The sequence below is a fragment of the Pagrus pagrus genome (genome assembly GCF_965226575.1).
Source record: "Pagrus pagrus genome assembly, chromosome: 14".
Classification (NCBI taxonomy): Eukaryota; Metazoa; Chordata; class Actinopteri; order Spariformes; family Sparidae; genus Pagrus; species Pagrus pagrus.
Genome location: NC_140198.1, coordinates 17,677,196 through 17,697,819, shown reverse-complemented (window position 1 = coordinate 17,697,819; position 20,624 = coordinate 17,677,196). Strand labels below are relative to the sequence as shown.

The 20,624-nt window shown below is 40.9% G+C and overlaps 2 protein-coding genes across 9 annotated transcripts in view; both read right to left on the bottom strand.

Annotated features, from left to right (window-relative positions):
• sipa1 (signal-induced proliferation-associated 1) overlaps positions 1–6,727 on the bottom strand; it is a 38,605-nt gene extending 31,878 nt beyond the window's left edge. For all 8 annotated transcript variants that reach the window (XM_084374139.1, XM_084374138.1, XM_084374144.1 and 5 more), the window contains exon 1: positions 6,404–6,727. The gene's annotated coding sequence lies outside the window, so the exon portion shown is untranslated. The remainder of the gene's footprint in view (positions 1–6,403) is intronic.
• A 3,543-nt stretch (positions 6,728–10,270) lies between these two features.
• LOC311269267 (histone acetyltransferase KAT5-like) lies at positions 10,271–19,645 on the bottom strand. The gene is made up of 16 exons (XM_084373335.1): positions 19,573–19,645; positions 19,426–19,492; positions 18,387–18,455; positions 18,085–18,221; positions 16,954–17,022; positions 16,697–16,867; positions 15,802–15,972; positions 15,643–15,717; positions 14,199–14,267; positions 13,702–13,950; positions 13,513–13,602; positions 13,270–13,410; positions 13,079–13,172; positions 12,811–12,970; positions 12,621–12,702; positions 10,271–11,802 (listed from the first exon to the last, which is right to left on the bottom strand). The coding sequence occupies exons 1-16, from the start codon at positions 19,591–19,593 to the stop codon at positions 11,668–11,670; spliced, it is 1,800 nt and encodes a 599-aa protein (XP_084229461.1). The 5' UTR covers positions 19,594–19,645; the 3' UTR covers positions 10,271–11,667.
• Between the last annotated feature and the right edge of the window lie 979 nt (positions 19,646–20,624).

Here is a 20,624-nt window from a genome sequence, read left to right as displayed (position 1 = left end):
ATGGCTGCAGCACTAACACTAAACACACTCATCACAATTTTTTCGGCGGAAAGTATTTGAGAACTGACTGCAGTGAAAAAAGTGATGCTTGCGACTTGAGGGTGCTGCATTGGGCCATTTTGGCCACTTCCTAAATGTGTGCCATCAAACTTAGAAGCTACACTGTTTCAGCTTGTGTCCAATATGATCTCAAAGGACACAGTACACACTGCAGACACCGGTAAAGTCTCCCATCATAAAGGCTCTTTATGTTTTTTTGTCCATTTTCCCTATTTATATGTTATTATTTGTGTTTATTATTTATTATTTGGAGTTGGCATCCTTTACTTTGCATTATTGCCCCCATTGTACTTTACTAATCCAGTATTTTACTATTACAACTTATTTTTGTCTTTCCTATCATCATAAACATAATACTGACATTATGCATTTGTTTGCAATAATACAGAATACAGAATGAGAGGAAATAAAAGTTTTGACTATATGTCAAAGACACCCATGTATTGTGCTGCAGCGATATCTACTGAAGTTAGCATGCTAACCAGCTAGCCCCGAGCCGCTTGACGAGAACACTAACACTGATAGTAAACAACACTAACGCTGATAGTAAACAACACTAACAATGATAGTAAACAACACTAACACTGATAGTAAACAACATCAGCACTGATAGTAAACAACGCTAACACTCTCCCAGTGGGGAGCCAGCTCCTGGTCCGGACAGAGTAAGCTAATGGGAGCACTAGCTGTATAGCTAGCTGAGCTAACTAGCTAATAGCAGCTTCAGTTAGTTAGCAGTTAGTTTGTGAAATGCTGCCCCTATTTGTTTTGAGTATTAATTCCACACATGGCCAATTTATACATACTGTACCTTTAAATGATTAACCAATCATCAACTAATTTTCTTCTGATCGACTAACTGATTGTTTGACTAATAGTTGCAGGTCTAGTTTTGGATTCACTGATTGTTAAATGTTAGCATTTGCAGGAAAACCAGCTCCTTTACCTTGAGGCTAATTAGGTATTTTCAAAAAACAAAAGAAATCCTAATTATTCAAACGTCCTACTAACACACTATTTTGGGAGGAGCTAACGGTACATCTGCTCTACAGACAAACACCGGCTGCAGTTCGCAGCCTCTCTTGCCTGGTGGCCTTGTGTCATTCACACCATGGCTCTGCACTTTCTGACCTAGTTTAAAAATGAGCAGCTCGTGCACCAATACGCTAACTATGAGGATGCACACAGCGGTTTGCTTTACTGGAGCTTCTTCTGCTGATGAGAAGAAGCAGCTTCTGCGAGTCTGTGGCTTTACACTCGTGAATGAAAACACGTCACATGCGTCACCGGGACGCTGCTATGTGTCGTGTGAATTATTAGTGTGCACTAATGCTCGCATGGGATGAGTCACTGAGCCATTACGGACAGAAACCTGCTCAGTTGTTAAGTTTATCAGTGACTGCCTGGAGCAAGCGTTTTTTTTATTTCTGGTGCCATTTTTTTTTTTCTTCACTAAGGTATAAAATTGACACGTAACCGCTGTGACTGCGAGGCACACATTTGAGTCCCATTAATTAAAATGAGCAAGAATAAGAGAAGTGTGGCAGGAATGAATTTCAAAGCAAACGTCAGACACCTCTCTCCTCCCCTCACCCTCACCCCTCCGGCTCTCTTCCCCTCTATGCCACTTAGGTCACATCTGTCAGTCAGTTTCTGGTGTGCGGTGGCTGTGTGCCGCTGCAGACAGACAGCGAGGCAGCACCGAAAGGTATCTGCTAAAACTGCTCTCACTTCTTCATTAGCGCTGCTGCCTTTAGCATGTCTATGAAACAGTTGAGGTTGCAACTTCCTCCCCATAGTTGTGACAGAACAAAGAGGCCCTTCAGTCTGAGACAAATATGTTGATAATCTCTAACATTTCACGCAAGGACAGAATATTCCCTACAAGGGTATTTTTACACTCCTCGCAGTGTGGAATTTTTTTTTTTTGCCTTTTGATCTGTATCTGCCAAGTATGAGGATGGAGTGACGTGGTGCGGGCGTGAATGGTCGGGCCTGGTCTGCTTTCAGTGGCGCTGAATACCCTCGAGTGCACTTGTCCTGTAATAGCAACGTGAACAATGCGAAGGAGCCACTGCACCGCTTAATGGTTTAATGTATGTATGACATAACTGAGAGGGGTGTTGTGATCAAGGACAATAAGCCCAAATGAAATGCGTTTTTACAACATGCAAACATGCTGGGTTTTTTTTAATATACGTGTGGGTTTTCTAAATGTAAGTGTTATAAACATAAGTGTTCATAGCAGATGCTTACATAAATATGTCTCATGGAGGCAGCAGCTCTCATATTTTAGGACTATTACATCAGGGTTTTGTTGTTAGAAACCCCAGGCTCGATTTCTTATTATCTCTCTGTAGAAAGTACAATAACTATGCAAACTGTTTCATTTATCAAAATGGGTCCAAAACATCATTCATCAATAATGATGATGTTCTTTGTAGTAGAAGCAGCCATTTCTTTGTTCATCCTTGACTTCACACTCACACAGCCAATGGATTTGTGAGTGGTTTTTGAAAGGGATATTAAAGGCTATTATTCCTTTGTGCGGATTTAAAAATGTATCAGGAGGTTTGACTCCCCAAATATTAAAAAATCTTTCACCAAATATTTGTCATACTAACAAATCTCTACTGTGCAGTCTCGAAAATGATACAGCTAAAAACAGCCTCGGACTAACCCAGAGGTCTGATCTTCCATTAAGAGCAGTGGCCAACGGGAGGGACAGGTGACACCAAAGAGCACGAGCTAAGAGGATCCACCCAGTGGCTTACACTGCCAGCATCCTGCCATCCGATGAGGAGAAGGCTCCGCCTGTCCAACCGCCTTCCCTGCTGAGCCCCCCCACAGGGAGCCTGCCGGGGTGTAGCCATGCAAAATGGCTCCAAACGAGAGGAAAGATATGATGCTGACTCAGACCAGAAGAAAATCTGCCTGGTAACCCTGCGACATGTTCGTCTGTATCTCAGTGACTGAGTGCAAAAACATCTCAAAGTAAACTCTTTTCTTTCTGGGCAACTTTTTGTTCAAAGATCCATACACGGACAACTGAACTTAACTATAAATAACTTTTCTGCTGCCCGTATTTTCCTCGCATTATCAAACGAAGACTGCTGATCGTCGATCATCCGGTGCTCTGCGGACACAGAGTCGCTTTCGGAGCCACGGTGTCGTTCAGTACAGAAGCAGGACAAACAGTGTGAGCTAAAGTTAAAATCTGGCACAGAAACAGCACAAGGAGACATCGGCCTGGATCGAACAGCCCTTACAGTGACTCAATCTTACTGCACAACTGTGTGATGCTGCTAACAGTCATCATCATCATCATCACCATCATTCAGTGGAAAGCAAACAAAGGTTACTCACTTCTCCACCTGCATCTGAAAGAGCAACAAAAACACGACACTAATCTACAATCCTTTGTGCCTTTTCATGGTTTGGTTTCACAACCGTGATGATGCTCTCTGTTGTCAAAGGTTACAGTCGGCCGAAGCATTTAGGGATTATTTTAATGGCATTACCTCTCGGCTGAATCTGAATCCACAACATGACACACATACACATATACAGTCAGGCTCTCTTGGCTCTTCTTTGGTGCAGGAAATAAAAGTAGGCCGATCGATTCGAGAGTCTCCTCTGGCTCTGCTCCCCTCCTACTCAACCTGGAATAGTAGCACAGAGGAAGCCTCCCAGAGGACAGAAAGACACCCCTCAGTTTTAAAATTATCACACTAAAAAAAACCTGAACCCTCGTGCGTGTGTGCTATTTTTTGGTAATGGACATTTCAGTTTATATCTTGAAGCTTGGACAACAAAAAACTTTCGTAGGAGTCTTTTTGGATTTGTTCGGCGTTTCACACATTAAAATAACTCACCTCTAGTTCGACCGCTTCTGGACTAAAGAACAACAGACGAGTCAGAGGCCTAAAACATTCGGGACGACTGTGTCAAATGTACTCAGACCAGATGAGACTCCAAAATGTGCACATCAAACTGTGGCTGAGACGATTAGGCAACATGTTTGACCACTGATGAACTGTTTTAAGTCATCAAACAAGATGACAGTGTTCTTTCTCGGGTTCTGTCCTGACTTCGTCCTTTTTCTCTGCTTTCTATATTAGTAACCTAAATAATAGAGCTCTGATGAAGACAAAGTGGATGAAACATGTTTGATTTTCGAACGCCTGGCCTTTTAATGATTTAGCCACAAACTGGCTCAGGGCTACTACTACTACTACTACTACTACTTCAATAGATAGGCCTCTGTCTCTGCAGCACAATACACAGACTCCTTCGACATTATGTCAAAACTCTTATTTCGTCACATTCTGATTGATAATTTAGCTCATTTTTGAATGTTTTAAAATAAAATTCTTACATATTGCACCTTTAATCTATAATTAACCTGATATGAAATTGTTAGTTGCAGTCCCAATTCAAAGGTGTCTTTTTCTCATCGACACTCACACACAAAGCTGTAACAGACAGACATGTAAAGGGCCACGATGGCTTCAGGTGTTCTGATTTTAGTAGGCTTTTAGATATAATTTGGCTTTGTGCACCTGCTCTATCAAGTAATACACAACTACTCTGGATTAAGGTACTGCTGACACTGGTTTCAAGATTAAAGATTCAAGATTAATCTAACTGTCAATATAATTAATAACGAAATTGATCTATTCATGGCAGAGTGTTGCGGACGAGTTCAAGAACCTCACAGCCTGAGGACAGAAGCTGCTCTGCAGTCTGGTGGTACGGCAGCGGTTACTTCTGTATCTTTTGCCGGGCGGTAACAGGGTGAACGGACTTTAGCTGCTTATCTGTATTGTATACTGTAATTGCAGCTCCGTGTGCGACAGCAGCAGCCGAGCTGGAAGCATAGGTGGCATACTGTCAGCACCGTTGTGTCAGTGCACCTCAGACACACTTATCATAGAGATTACTGTAGGTAGTTAAACAAGGTGGGTTTTCACACACACACACACACCTACCTAACAGCCCTGCATTTAAAGTTGACCCTGATGAAAAACACCACACACCCTCCTGCCAGTCTCGCCAGGAACACAAACACAATGCCACCAAGTCCCATCCAGCCATCGCACATCCTTCCTCCCATCATGTCAGCTCCAACTGCATTTTATTGTCTCAAATGCTATCGTGAACCACAGTGAACACCACACTGCATGAGGAGCCATGCGGCTCAATGTAAATTAAATGGCCCGTCCTTTGAGTGCACTGGCTTATGTAAGCTGCCGCTGCTTGTCCCCCCCCCACCCAACCACCCCCTCCCGCCCCCCTCAGCTCTCCATCCCTGCCTTTCTTTCCCCTCAGCAGCTCTAACCATCCCCTGAAACCCTGATGTCTCGTAAACACACAGCCCCATCCTAAATTAGAGAGTGCAGGGGGCTGGTGGAGGAGGAGGGCGCGGAGGGAGGGAGGGAGGAAGGAAGGGGGGGGACCTGACTCCTGCATCCCTCATTTTCTCTGCCACCTTGAAAACAACACCCCAATTCCGGTTGTGGCTTCTCCATTCCATCATTGTTTGTGCACGTCACATGCAGTGGTGTTACAACGCTCTCCGTCCACACTCATCCCCCTGCATGCCGCACACTCATCTGGCCTCTGAAAGGACGCATCCAGAAAGAAAAACCTGCTCCTCGTCTTTTTGTTCCTGCATCTTCTTCCTCTGTGTCTCTCTCTCTCTTTCATTCTCCCAGTGTCCCTCCATCCCTCCCCTCCCCTCCTTCCCTCCACCTTGCCCTCATCTCTGAGTCCTGCAGCCACAAGCGCTCTACAGCGAAGGTTTCGCAGTGGCTTCTTCGCAATGTCATAACACTGGTTTTTTTTGAGACGATCCTGCCCCTGCACAATGGAGAGAGACAGGGAAGATGATGATGGGGGGGTTAGTGTCGGGAGAGGGGGAGGAGGGGAAGAGAGGGAGAGGGGAGGGGGGGAGGCCGGGGATGAAATGCGACAAAGGTTGCTGGATCCGAACCTACAATGTCGCGTGTAAATGCTACGTAGAAGGCTCGCTGGGTAAAATGCATTTTTTAAAGGGCTGACAGCAACACAATGGGCAGCGAGGCAGAAGGAGGGTAAGCTGGATCATGATGTGATAATGCCGAGCCATTATTTCATGTCCTCTGCTGCTCTCATACATTGTCTCTGCTTGGATTGTGTGAGTGGAACAGCATGCCTGTACAGAGGTATGTGGCACAACACGGTGTGCGGATCCATCCATCTGAATTCATTATCATCAGAAAGAGGACGCACACGGGGAGGCTGGAATGTGAATTCTCCGTAATCTCGACACAGAAAGGAGAGGGAAAAAAAAAAGGCTTACCTCCACATTTCAGCTCCGCTCGACCCTGCCTTGTTTCATCCTGTTTCTCTCTGCCGACTCCCTCCCCTTCTCTCCCCATGACAGCATTTTTCTGCTATCTATCTCCACGGTGAGGCTCTTTTCTCCTCCTCCTCCCTCAGTTCCTCCTGTTCTCTTCCTCTCACCAAAAATAAAAATAAAGCAGCAGAACGCGACACTTCCCGATCTCTGTGTCTGCCGGCTCCCTCTATTCTGTTGTTAAAGTCAAGAGGCAGGTTGATTTGTGCCGTCCTCCTCCCTCTTCTCTTTCTCCCTCTCGCGCTGATTCTATTCCATTCACATCACACTGAAGCCAACCCCCCTCTTTCTCCTCCTCTCTCTCTCTCTCTCTCTCTCACACAGCTTTACCCGGCCTCTCTCTCCTTAACCCCCCCCACCCCCCATCTCCTTGTCAGAGAGAGGTTGAGGCAGAGACAGACAGCAGTGGCCAAAAGGAGAGCTCTATGTGTCTTTTATATTTAAAATGTGCTGAATCAAGGACGTTACAACCACAAATGTGCCAGATTAGACTCTGATGCAATGTTAGATCAAGCGTTTCTCCTCCTACAACCTCTCAATCTCTCTCTCTCTGATACATTAATGAAAAGAGGCTCATTCTTCTGTGCCAAAACAGACATTTCTGCGCAAGAGAGATAAAGGCTCCGAAGCAGACTCGAGGGCAAAGGTGAAAATGGCAGTGTGTGTGTGTGTGTCAGTGTGTTTATTTGTATGTAGGCACCTCTGTGTACTCCCCAAACGCAGTCAGCGGAGGTTTGAGACCATAACAAACAATCAACCTGCTTCAGAACAATGAGAGCTCAGGAGTGTAACAACACAGCTCGCCCTTCCCATCTTTAAAATAAAACAAAACATACCTGTGAGCTCAGATTAACCGTTTAATGATGCTGATGGGAGGGGAGGAATCGCGCTGCTTAACCTACACTGCAGCACAGCCAAGTGTCCGGCACCATCCCCCTAATTACTGTATGGAGTGTCGTCCCGGCCGTACCATATGGCTCTGTGTGCTACCAGGTCAGTGGCTCTGGTCTGGGGTGAGGGGGGCCGGGGAGGAGCCTGCGTTGTTGGTGGCATGTGTCTCTGGGAGATAAGAAAAATAATAACAGAGGCACCAGTTGAAGGTAGTTTAACAGTTTTCTTAAAAACAAGCGCACCTCAGAGTGTGTTTATCAGGGGGTGGTTGGTGTTGTGGGAGTTTGCTACTTCCTTGTTTTAATCTGATCAATAAGATATTATAAACTATATAAAAGTGGGATTTCACCCAACACCTTACATTTCCACGTGACAATAAAAGATCTAAGATTATATCTCACTCTGATTCCATTCATGCATTTGATTCACTGGGATGTAAACAGGAACAGTGTGTGCAGTATTCAGAGCTGGAGCATGACTTGTGATGGTGTGAGATTTTAAAACTGTTAGTCCCACCAGAGGTCATTAAGTAAATGAAATAGCGCCACAACAATCAGTGCTACAGTGACACCATGTGGAAATTAAGACTCTTAACATGCTTGAAGCTCTGCAGACGAACAAATGTGTCTTTCTTACGTTTTGTCCTCGTTATGCAGTGTTGTGAAAAGTACCCCAAAGTCACACTTTTAATAAAAGTAACAGTATCATTCTAAAAGGCACGCATATGAATAGTACTTGAGTAAAAGTCTGATATTAAATGAACTTTATCAAAAGTAAAGTAAATATTTACATGTATGTATAAACTGCATACTATGGGTCGACTGATGATCAGATCTGATATTCAGCGTTCTTCTGATTAGCATGCTAACCCACCAGCCTCATCTTGTCCTGGTCCTACATTACTGTGCTAGTTTCCTAGACCAAGGACTTAGCATTAAATCTGGACACAGCGTTGGAGGCGGAGCCCCATTCATTCCTATGAAAGCTGCTCAGTGGCGTTCAGCATTTAATCTGGTTTGTTGTGAGTATCAATTCGACAGGGGACCAATTCTTACATATTGCACCTTTAATATGTAAAATTGGTGGAGTTACCCTTTAAGAAGCTGCTGACAGAATCTTTGATGGGGTTTTCTTGCTTGTAAAGTAACTCAAACATTAACAACATTAGTATTCTGCTTATCACATCAGTTAACTGACTGTAATTGTTTTCACCAGCGTACAAACACCTGTAGCACAAATGTACGTGTATCTCTGAGGTCCAGATGACAGAGTGTGGCACCATTCAGGAATCAGGATGAGGAAGCGTGCTCAGTGTCAGGAAGACTTCCCAGATGAGTGATGTGAGGAGGATATTAGATTAGTGTGAAGTTCCTCTCAGTCCTCGTGGGGACTGCTGTGGCTCTGCCAGGTGTGATGTGATGTTGGGAGGGAATTCACCAGAGCCAACCATTGACACCCTTATCTTACTCTGCTTAAAACACTGTACAGTATTTGTTTTGAAATACAAAAATAATGTGAAAAGAAAAGAGTTCATAGGCTGGTAATGCAACAGCTTCAGGCCTGGTGTAGATAATAACTGCAATGATAACATGAAACAACAGATGTGTCCAGCCCCTGCAGGTAGAGCAGCCTGTTTCTAAAGGTTTTGCCTACCTTGTCCTGTCCACATGTGAAGGTGTGGCTCAGCAGCCGCCATCAGCTAACCCAGGAAAATCAATTATCTCCCCCCTGATCTGCAGCGGTGAGTTAGGGCTCCTCACTTGGTTTAGGAGCATATTTAAACAGTTATTACGCATCTACCTGTGCGCGTGGACAACCAGAGTTGATCCAGAGCAGGTGTCCATTTGTTGTCAAATTTAGCCAGTCCCTCGCCAGCTCTGATACAATTACAATGGCGAGGTTGCAGGTTGTATTACATTTCCTCCGTCGACGAGCATCCCTCCTGCCTAATTTTAGCCTGTGGTCTGAACTTTGTAATGAGATTTTGGACACACACAGACAGGGGACTTTACACTGCTGCCCCCTGGTGGCCATGAGACCAAACAGCATATGAACATACAGTATACATAGCACTTAGTCTGTCTTTTGTTTTGTTTTTTAGTAGTCTGCAGTTTTCCAATATTGATACATTCACTTCAGCGACCTCTGCACTATACCTGTGTTTTCTTTGCTGTTTATGCACTACAACCTTGTTCTATGAAAATACTGTAAACTGGATACAACTGCAACTACAGATTATTTACATTAGCAAATAATCTGTCAGTATATTTCAGGATTTAATGATTAATGGTTTAGGTTATAAATTAACATTACAGTAAATTCAACTTGCTTTTGTTTAAAGTCCAAAATCCAAAGAAAGCAGCAATTAAAAAGCTAACAATTAAACAGCTGAAACCAGTAAATGTTTAACATTTTTGCTTGGAAATTACTTATGTGGAAATAGCTGGTGATTAAAGCTGCTGTAAGTGTTATTTTCTTGTTAAACTAAGTATTAAATAACTCTATCTTTCAACAGTGATCGCTGTTATAGTGTTTGGTCAGTAACCCACGTCTTTCCTCTTCCTGCAATATAAGAGAAATCTTCTGGTATCCCTGCCAACTTTACCCAATCAGGACCGACAACTCCAGAGCTGGATCTGGTACCTACAATGGGGGAACAGAATAAAGCTACCAATTCCTGCGCTCCAACCAAGCAAAGAAAAATGCTTAAAGAAATAAAGAGGCAGAGAGCAGCCTCAGGTCATGCAGGTGTGGTGACGCAGAGAGGAGGGAGGGGATTGCTAACTGCAAAACGGGCAGGAAGTTAGCTAAAATGATGAGAAGGTTTACAGCAGCTTTAATTTCCTTTTAGTTGATTAACTGACTAATTATTGCAGCTCTACTACAGGAAGACAAACTTTTAAAGACACATAAAAAAAAATTAAAAAAAACACGTTTTGGGTTTTTAAACATGTTTTTTTATCAATTCGACAAGCTTTTCATATCAAATGTTCAAATCATACTCTCAACTGTGTTTCACTTAAAGATATACTAAATCATTTCAACAGGGTAAATTCAACATCCTTTGTGACATGTAAACATAAAAACACAAAATGAACATAAGATATCACTTAACGTCTTTTCCTGTTGATATTGTGCAGCCAGTTAGTTTACATTAAGTAAAAAAAGAAAAAGACAACTGTACACAAAATTTACATTCCTCTAACAGTTCAACATGGCTTCTGTCTTCTAAGCTTTTTTTTTCCTTTTTACAATCAGGTTCAGTATGTACAGTTAGGGGGGAACATAAGTTTAACTTGGGGAATTGATTTGTCTCTTTGTGCACTGCACAGATGACGATGTGAAAAAGAAGAAATATTCACCTGAATGATCACATAGAGCATAAATACTATTTAAAACAAAGGGAAATGAAGAGCAGAGGTAACACTGTGAAAGATAAGAATCCTGAACTGACCATGTTGGCTCTTTAGCAACATTTTAACTGTACTGATGTCGAATTTAGATTTTTTTAAATGCATCAAAACGTTTATTGGAATTTGTAGCATTCAGGCGATCCAACAGAAACCAAATAAACCAAGAAATATCGTACGTGTGTTGAGGTGTTTTTGAAGCCTGCGCACTTCATATAAAAATCACTATTCAAAAGTAGAAAGTGGCGACTAAATTCTGGAGTGCTGTTTAGACATTAATGAGCTTTACCAGTACATTTTCCATCAACTACCGTCTCTCAGCTTTGAGTAAAACAAAAACAGTATCGTACTGGAAAGAGTCACAAAGAATTCTGTTGACTTATGTTTACAAACAAACCTTTCTTGGATACATAAATACTTTTAATGACATTGTGGCAGAAAGAAAGGATTTAGATGAAAACACGCTAAGAAATCCCCTTTGTGGTTTTTACAATAATGTGATGAGACAATTCACTAATGAGCTCAAATTTTTATCTATAAAACCACCATCTTGTTTTCATTAGGTTTGCCACTTTAGGCTTGAATTTACACTATCAAACAGATACCAGATGTCACTTTTAACGCACTGTCGGTCATAAACAGGGTCTTTCACACAGTAGAAGGTGTATTATTTGGTGGTGTCACTATCAACCAGTCTCTGTTTTGTCCCCAAGTTTGAATTCACAATATAGATAATGAATATTCACAATAAAAGTGTGCGCATCTACAGAAAAATTGTGTTTATTATCTGAAGAGGAGTCCTGGGTTCCAACAGGTTGCAACAGCTTGACAAAAACCTTTCTCTGGTCCAACGTTTGTTTGGAGTTGCCGTTTGGGAGAGGGTGTTCAGTGAACCAGGTGGGGTATCTACCACTTGCCCCTCTTGCTCCAGTCCTTAGGTGTGAAGTGAAGGCATTTTGGATCTATGCGCAAGTGTCTCTTCTGCATCGCTCTTTCGTGTCCATCCACAATGTCCTCTGAAAGAGTCAGGATGTACTGACCCTGGATTCAACAGACAAGACAAAGCCAACGTCACTAAAATCAGCATTTTTTTCCTGTGCTGCTTGATCAGCTATCGACTATTGACGTTTGAAAGATTGACAGAGAAAGTCAGGAGCAACAAATGGTTGTCATGTTCAAGTACAGCCACAAAAGCATTTTAAATGGTGTATTTATTCCTGTAACACATGTAAAAGGGGACAAATCAACTGTAAACTATATTAATAATCTGGCTGCTGAAAAACAGACGCTTTGGTTCCGAAGGAGATAGCGTCAGTACATACGACTAGAATACAGGCGTTTGGTGGTAATTACTTAATTACACAATGTCCCCCGATAATACTAGTCCCATGTGAATAGCGCTTTAGTAGCGTGTGGTTTCGCATATTGAGTTTTGCTAAGTGATAATGCAGTTAGTTACGCAGGATTTGGAAGCACAGGCTATATTAACTGGCACTGAACTGATTAACTAGATTTGTTTTAACTACAGGAACATGGATACACATTGATTTGATTGATGTTCTATGTAGTTCTTACCTGTGGTTGCAGAGCAAACATTTTGGCATCCTCTTCCAACAACTGAATAGGAAGTTGTGTAAAGACTAATGACTAAAGTGCAGAGGGCCAGTGTTTAACAGTGAAGGACATCAAGCTACCAACTTCTGTTGTTTCTCAATCTAAAATGTAGTTATTTACAAGACAGTTCAGACAGCCTCCCATGCCAACCACAGGGATGATAACTCTGTGTTGAGGCAGAGGCAGATGCTCTACAAAAGCCGCAGATGCAATCAGACAGGGCAGCGTTGGGGATGGTCTCTCACCTTGTAGTAGTTGATGAGGTTGAGGTACTGAAGCGTTGAAATGACGTCTTCTTTCTTTACACTTGTGATCTCGCTGATCTCACTGGAGGTTTAAGAAAAAAGGAGTCACATGAAAAGGGACCCAATAAGTTCTGAAACTGATTCTTGCCAAACAATTAAAGGCTGAGAGATAAAGCCAACAGTCACATACTTGATGGTGATCTGTGGCCTTTCTCCATTGTCAGGTTTAAGGTCCATGAGAATTTCGAGGATGGTCTGGGACCAGTAGGAGCGATAGGACAAGAGGCCGAGGTCAGAAAGTGGCTTCTCAGGAGTTCCGGTCTTCCCTTCTACCTTTGACAGCTCGTAACCTGAAAAACAGACAATGAAAAAAACAATTAGCACAGGTGAGGCAGACACAGAAAATTCCCCAAAATATCTCCTGAGGTTTATGCCACTATTTTTGATGAAACACTTACTGAACTCAATGAGCAGTTTCCCATAACCTCTCCGCTGGTAGGGAGGCAAGGTCAGGATGCAGGCAACGTTATAATCTTCAGTCGACTCTTTTTCCTGCACACAGAAAACCAAAGTTAAGTGTCGTTTTGAAAACCCCCTGGTTCGATAGGGTGCATTTCCAAGATTGATCAACATTGCATCATTTGTGTACCTTAGAGAAGTATCCCACTATGTGGAAGCCTTTGGAGTCGTACTCGGTCATAACATAGAACAGGAAAGGGTCTGTGTCGTAATACAAGGTTTTGTGGTCCAGGAAACATTTAGCAAGTAAACACAGGTTCTGGGAATAAGTCTGGAAAGATAAAAGAGACATATATCAATCAAAATCAAATCAAAACAAATAAAATGTTGTAAAAAATGTTTAGAGGTGATATAAATATATCTCATCACTAACTTTGTTTTTCCTGCCGTCAATCTCAAAGAATGAGATTGTGCCTTTGCGGTAGATCTCGTTGCCTGGCGGATGTCTTAGATTACATTTTGTCTGTCAAAGATGATGGACACAACGAGGATGAGAACAACATTCAGGCGATCCAAGCAGCAGGAGATTTAGGGCTTAAGCTGGTGACACATTGATTCTTACCAAATGCCTCTGGAGACATTTCAGGCTTTTGAGGTACTTGAGACAGAATTCACAGAGGTAGAGGATGGGCAATGTGGTGAGTTCCTGTGGGTACGGTGAGAAGTACCAGGGCTTCAGTCTGTGACGTCCCAGCTCTATACACTCTATGTTTTTCATCCGGGTGACGATGTCGTCGTGGCTGCGGTCGGACACCAGACTCCCCGTCATGCGGGGCGCAGTAGGGATGCCATCTGAACTGTCCTGGGAGTCCTGGTGGTTAACAATGTTCACATGAGACACATTAAACACTTGGTGTAGTTATTTGATCAAATGCAGTAAATGTATTTTGAGATTTTCACAGATTTCTTAAAATTAGTAACGTGTATAATCAAAATTGTGGTACGTGTCACTAAAAGGACTGAACTTGGGTCTGAGGTAAGGATCACCCCCTTTTATTGGACCCACTTGGCACAGCTGAATTTGCAAAGCAACACAAAATAACAGGAAATAAAACAGACCTCTGGTGGTGGTAGAAAGACACTGGCACTTTGGTTGGTTTGGTTGTTATACTGCAAAACCTTTATCATCTAGGAGAAAAAGACACAAAAATACAGGCTTTTGGAAACTAAAGAGGGGGTGAAGGGGCAGATTGACAGCAATATTGAACTTCAGTGTCATAATTGTAGTTTTAGTACACTCCAGGGTGGGTTCATCATGAGCCAGATGGCAATGCTGGCACTCAGAGGTAGTGATAGAGATGTTAGAGGACAGATGAAGAGTGAGGAAATGAGCAAACAAAATGTTAAATGTTAGACCAATTATTTCATGTGGGTTTGACAAATCATTGTGTTAACTTATTTGACAATCCCATTGGCCACTGTCATCAAAGATGATGTGAGAACAAGAACTCGAGATGTCAGCTGCAGCAACAATCTAAACTCAGTACTACAGCTGAGCTGCTTGATTCAAGAAGCTTGATGGAGGGAAATAGAAATCCAGCGACAGGTTTATTCATTTTTCTGCCTCATTTAGTTACAATACATCTTTTTTTAGCGTGTATAATTGCCTCTGCTCTTCTGCTTGGTAAAGCCAAGAAGAGAAAGAGCATAAAGTTGATGATTATTTTGTATCATCAACTTAATTATGTACGTAATTATTTTGAAATACAGGGTTACACATACACATCCAGGTTCCTCACAGAAGATTAAGGTTTTCTTTAGTATCGTACGCCTGCAAGTGTCAACATGTAAATAAATGCTCCTCAGTGTGAAAATAAATCATACAAGACTGGAAATCTTGTAGAAAATGGCAATTAAAAGAAAAGGATGTTAGAATGTAAGAAATGAAAATGAATGAAAGCACTAGATTTGGTCCACAATACCTGCTGGTATGTTATGTCATTATGTTTATTCATGTTAGTCTGAAATTTATGATTCAATAATCAAGCATTATTCAAACTGAGATTTTAGTTAACATCAATTTTAGGCTCAGAAACATAAAACAAAACAATATTGTAACATATAATGTAACATATAAAATTAACAAATTAGAAGAATTAACTGGTAAATACTTTTGCTATTTTGAAACCTGCATACTTGGGGTGACCAAAGATGGTTATACAGAAAAGAAAAGAGTAATCTATTAGTCTCAAACTTTAGATTTATCTATTGCAAAACAATTTAGACAACTTAAATCCCTCTCACATTAATAAAGGCAGCATTTGTAGTCAAATTGGCTTGAATACTGGAACAGATGATAAAGATAAATAAAACTTAAACATTAGTGCATTGTCTCGCCTGCAGAATTAGAATATACTCCCAGATGTAAACTAACGTATTCTGTATATGTGCATTAGTTTGCAGTGCTCGAAATAAAAGAGGATGAATTCACACAGACAGGGATACGTTTGAAATGAGTAAATAATAAGCTGGCTGTAAAGATGAATATACTGAAGTTACAAACCTCGTCAGGGCCTCCACAATTAGCTTTTCTCTTCCTCCCGGGCTGTGAGGGGACGAGTCGCCGGGCAGTGCCGTTCTATTGTTACAAAGAAATTACGCATTAGCCTATGAGAAAAGACTCCAATGTAAACAATGAAGAACCCCATGTGATGTCCTGTACCGTTGTGAGCGAGGAGAGCTGTTCATGGTCTTCGCGTGACTTGAAGGTGTTGGTCTCCCTCACAGCAGGAAAAACAGATGCCTGAGTGGCTTCAGCTGAACTTGGCAGGGAGGGCACAGGGGTGGCCGGGGATACCTGAGTCGCCAAGGGGACGGCCTCTACTTTCCTCTTCTGCAGCAAACAAATGTTGTCAGACATTTGGCTTAAAATGAGTACAGATTAACACTTAACTGAATCAGAATTTTTGTTTCCAATCATGATTTTGTGATTCCTGCCACACCAATGTAATGATTAAAAGCTGGGGACTGTTATGAGCTAAAACTGTTTTGATAGTCACCTGACAATTTAAGTTTTAACAATTTCTGTTCATCTCCAAATGAAAATAGTCCAATGTAAATCACACCGTATTTAAGCCTGGCATTAACATGCAACAGACACAAATCAGCTGCAACTGCAATGGGTTCAGCTGAAATGTGTCTTCAGGATTTTTTTGGACTCCTCTAAAATGTCAATTGGTCCTGCATGAACTAGAGATGTGAGACATGATTAGTCATTTAAATGTTTCTAACATCACTAGTCAGCATCAGACTATTCAGGTAAATTAATTATTAGTATCAATTACTAACTTTACTAATGCCAATTAACTGCTGTGTCCAAGATCTTATATAAACAATGTTGTTGGACAATATTTAACTTAACAGATTATTGTGATTTCTTACTTTTAGACTAGTTGATTAGTCAAAGTTTAAACATTAGTAACATCCTTAACTTCAACAACAGCATTCTTTTAGCTAGTTTCAGTACATGTGAAAAAGAGATTTCATTCAACTCATAGAATAATCAATCTTCAGCACTACACAAGAGATTTCAACATAAACAGAGAATACCAGCTAACCTTGACCGATTTGAAGCTGAAACGTGGCTTGACGTTTCCAGTGCAAACACTTGACAAATGTTTGGATACACTGTGTGTTACACCACTTCCAGATGTGATCTGCACAACTTGATCATCATCTTCTTTTTTTGTGTCATGGTTGTTTATTTCTTGATTTCCATGACCCGACAGCTGTATGATCACACAAGATGCATGTTAACACCAGGTTTAAACAAGGATTTTTTGTCATTTCTTGAATGGGTAAATTCAACTTGTACCGGTGTGGGGAGGGTTTTGCCTCTGGAAGGAGCTGTGGCAGGTTGTAGGTTGAGATCTAGACTCTTCCTCTGAATTGAATAGAAAGGAAGAGAAGTGAGGGGGTTAATTGACATTCATATTAACCCTCAGATTAATACTCAAACATTCACTGTGTCTTCAACAATTGACACAGCATTTAAAATTTGTGGTGGTCGATTGGAATTAAAATCAGATCTGAAGAAGTATGAATTCTCAATGTCCACATTGAAAGTGATGATTTCAATATTTCCTTATGGGTCGAGGCTGGGCTGAATGTATAATTTTGTGCCAATACACACAGCAAAAACATCATATATTCAGCTGGGAGCCTTTAACAAATAGTTTTTCCTGCAGCACTCAATATACTGGAGGCCATCAGTAAAGTGACATGTAAACAGGCGCTAATAATCACCAATGAAACTGATTAACACACAAAAAGCGACTTATTATTGACCACTGATTACAAATACTAATTACATGTTTAAAATCTACACTATACAGGTTATCATATCCAGTTAGTAATATTCATGATATGAATGACACTGACATTAACTTTTAAATTCTGTGAGCATCTTGAAGCAATAAATTAATCTGACAGAAATATGACTAGTCTCACTAATCTAATAGAAATAGCATTCACAGGACTTCATTGGAGCCATTTTACAATTAGTAAGAAGTAGATTCTAACTAGGACTGAACAATATGCAAAATAAATTATATTGTAATCATTTCAACAGATATAACAAAATTAGTTTAGTGTAAATAGTCATTTTTGCTTTTCATTTCCACAGAAAAATATATGAAAACAATGAGGTAATTTTCGCTGGGTTCTTCGGTACTAAACAAAAATGTTCCCTTGTGTCTGCAGAATCCGATTTGTGGGGCAGGGCCTCTCTGTAGCACCACAATGCTTCATTTATAATGGTTTGTGTGAAACATTTGAAATTTAACAAAATATTGCATCTTTGACAGTTCGGATATTATACTTGACCAAACTAAAATTTTGTTAATTTTCTGATAATTGTTCAGCCCTAGTTCACACTGAATAAACTAATGTCTTAAGAATGTTTTGGGGGCTGACATGAACATTGGGCAGCGCAGCATAAGCTTACCACTTCTCTCTCTGGAGAACTGGGACGGGAGCCTGGAAGACCATTCTTGGTTGGTGTTTTAGCTTCTTTCTTAGGGAACTGAAGCTTCTTCATGTCCAGCCTGTCTCCTGTGACCCACTCATCCAGGCGCTTGTTGACTTTTAACACAAGCATTTTCACACAAACAAGAATACATTTGTTCTGATGCTTCTGTGTATGTAATTCTGTTTAGAAAGTGACTTTATACAGTTAAAATAACAGTTTACATTTCAATAATAGTTCAAATGTCAAAGAAAAAGAAGAAGTAATAAAACTGTACTCACAGTCAATGTAGTGAACATAGTAAAGCTTTCTCAAAGAAACTTCCTTCACACTTAGAATTTCAGCCAATGCTGCAAGAAAGCAAGAGAAGTCAAACCAAAATTTGAACTGAGCTGTGTTGACATTGTGATGAACATCCTGAAAAAACATTACAGATTTCCCACCATGCACAACAACTGTCAACAAACAATTGACAGCTGATGAAGCAACTTGAAGACTTCCAAGTAACTTACAGTACTTAATTTGTTAATAGACAGAAGATTTTTCACAAAAATACCAAATATTTGTTGGTTTAAACTTCACAAGTGTGACAAAATACTGCTAGCAATATTATTATTATTTTTTATTGAAGGTTGAGGTCTCCGCTGAGCTCTAGGAAATGCTGATGGCCATTTTTCACAATATTCTGAAATTTTATAAACAAATAATTTCCAATTTAAAATATGTAAACTGTCATCCGATATTAAAGGACACAGGACAACTGTGTGGACTGTTACATCTTCAGACCTCCAACGTGGATTTAAATAATAAAGAGGAAAAGATGGGAACATCTGTTTACTCACACAAAAACCTGTGACAAAGTGTGGAGTATGGTTAACTTTTGATAAAGGGTCAAAATTATGCCAAAACGTTTGAAAACAACCGCATAAAACCATCTTGGGTGAAAGGTTAGAAAATGTTATAAAATATATTTATTTATGGTGAGATGTCAGAGAATAACCATGCTATAATGAGCTGTTTCAGATTTGTAAACACTAACGTTAGCTTGATGTCAGATGTATTTCGCCTCGTCTTTCCCAATAAAATATATTTTATAAAAATGTCCCTTACAGCTGGCTATTTAGTTTCCTGTGGGATGTAACAGTGGTTTGAGCAAGCATTTACATAAAATAATTCACATGGTACAACTGCATGTGCCGCTTGTCAGTGTGGTGTTTACAGTGCTTTAACTAGAGGCCGTGGCGTCTGCTAACAACAGCTGAGGTTCGCTAGTTAGCATTAGCTAGCTTAGCACAGGAAAAACAACCGGACAATACTTACGCCATTCGTCCTCGTGTTCTTGGTTTTTACGAAGAACGGGAAGGCGACAGCCCTCGACAATCTCGACCTGTAGAAAATAATACGTTAATTTGCACCCTGAAACTGTTCAATGTCTCTAAAATAAAAATATATCGCCCGAAAACCTACCGAAGATGAGTTGTCCGCCATTTTCGAAATCTGTGAGAGCAGGAGCAGGGTGTTGTGGGAAAATGCCGGTCTACAGCAAAGATGAAATAAACAGCAAGATGAGCTCGAATGTGTGGAGCGGAAGTCGGAAAACAAACCCGGAAAATAGAAGCAGTAGTCTTTTTCAAGAGGTGAGTATGCCATCTGAACTTTTCTGTGCTTCTTTTTTTCTTTTCTTTTTAAATTAATATATGTTCCAACAGGTTCACACTGTGGGTAACTTCGGTATTACATTGTTCAACACACTTATTAAACATAAATTTAGTCTTAAATGTTAATGGCATGATGATGAACACATCACTGTAGTTGTTTCTTCACATTCTGTTCCTAATGTAAGTTCATAAAGTTTCAAACTAAAATTCAGGCAATACATTACAAAATGCCCCTGTAATTGCCAATTATAAACGTTCCTAACACAACTTTGTTGGTCTGGTTTTTTTTTTACCAGTGGGGAAGCATGCAGAGCACTTGCAAAATAGTGGTTACCTTAAGTAACTCCATCATAATGAGTATGCATCACCTTCTAACTGCATGCCTAACTGGCCTCTTGTTTTCATTTTGTCTGAGTTTTATGTGAGCCAAGCGGCAGGCGTGCAACACTTACCACCACCTGATTGGACAGAGTGCATTGATCTGTCTCAGGGCGCTGAGGCCTTGGTAAGGTCTAACTAATTAAAGCCCATTCGATTCCTGTGCAGTACTCATAAACAACCAGGAGAGTGAGCGCACGCCCAAAAACCTTACTCTGGAAAACCACTATTCTGTTGCAATGTGACACCCCTGACCATGTGAGGTTTCAGTATCGCGTGTGTCCATAAACTGCTGGATTCAGGTTGTAACAGTATGGTGTGAGTAAAGAAAACATGTTTGGATGTGACAAATTATGGAGTAAATCAAACCAGGATGCAGCCTCGTTATGTTGAGATGAAATTCCATCTCACATATTCATGCTGATACATTTTGCAGCAAAGAGACATGCAAAAAATACAGATAACCCAAAGTCCGGCATATTT

Excerpts from the sequence above, each read along its gene's own strand:
- LOC311269267 (XM_084373335.1), bottom strand. The coding sequence starts at position 19,593 with ATGGCGGACAACTCATCTTCG. Across the intron at positions 13,411-13,512 it reads TTGACGGCAGGAAAAACAAA|ACTTATTCCCAGAACCTGTG; the intron begins GTTAGTGATGAG and ends TTATCTTTCCAG. Across the intron at positions 13,173-13,269 it reads TAGTGGGATACTTCTCTAAG|GAAAAAGAGTCGACTGAAGA; the intron begins GTACACAAATGA and ends TTCTGTGTGCAG.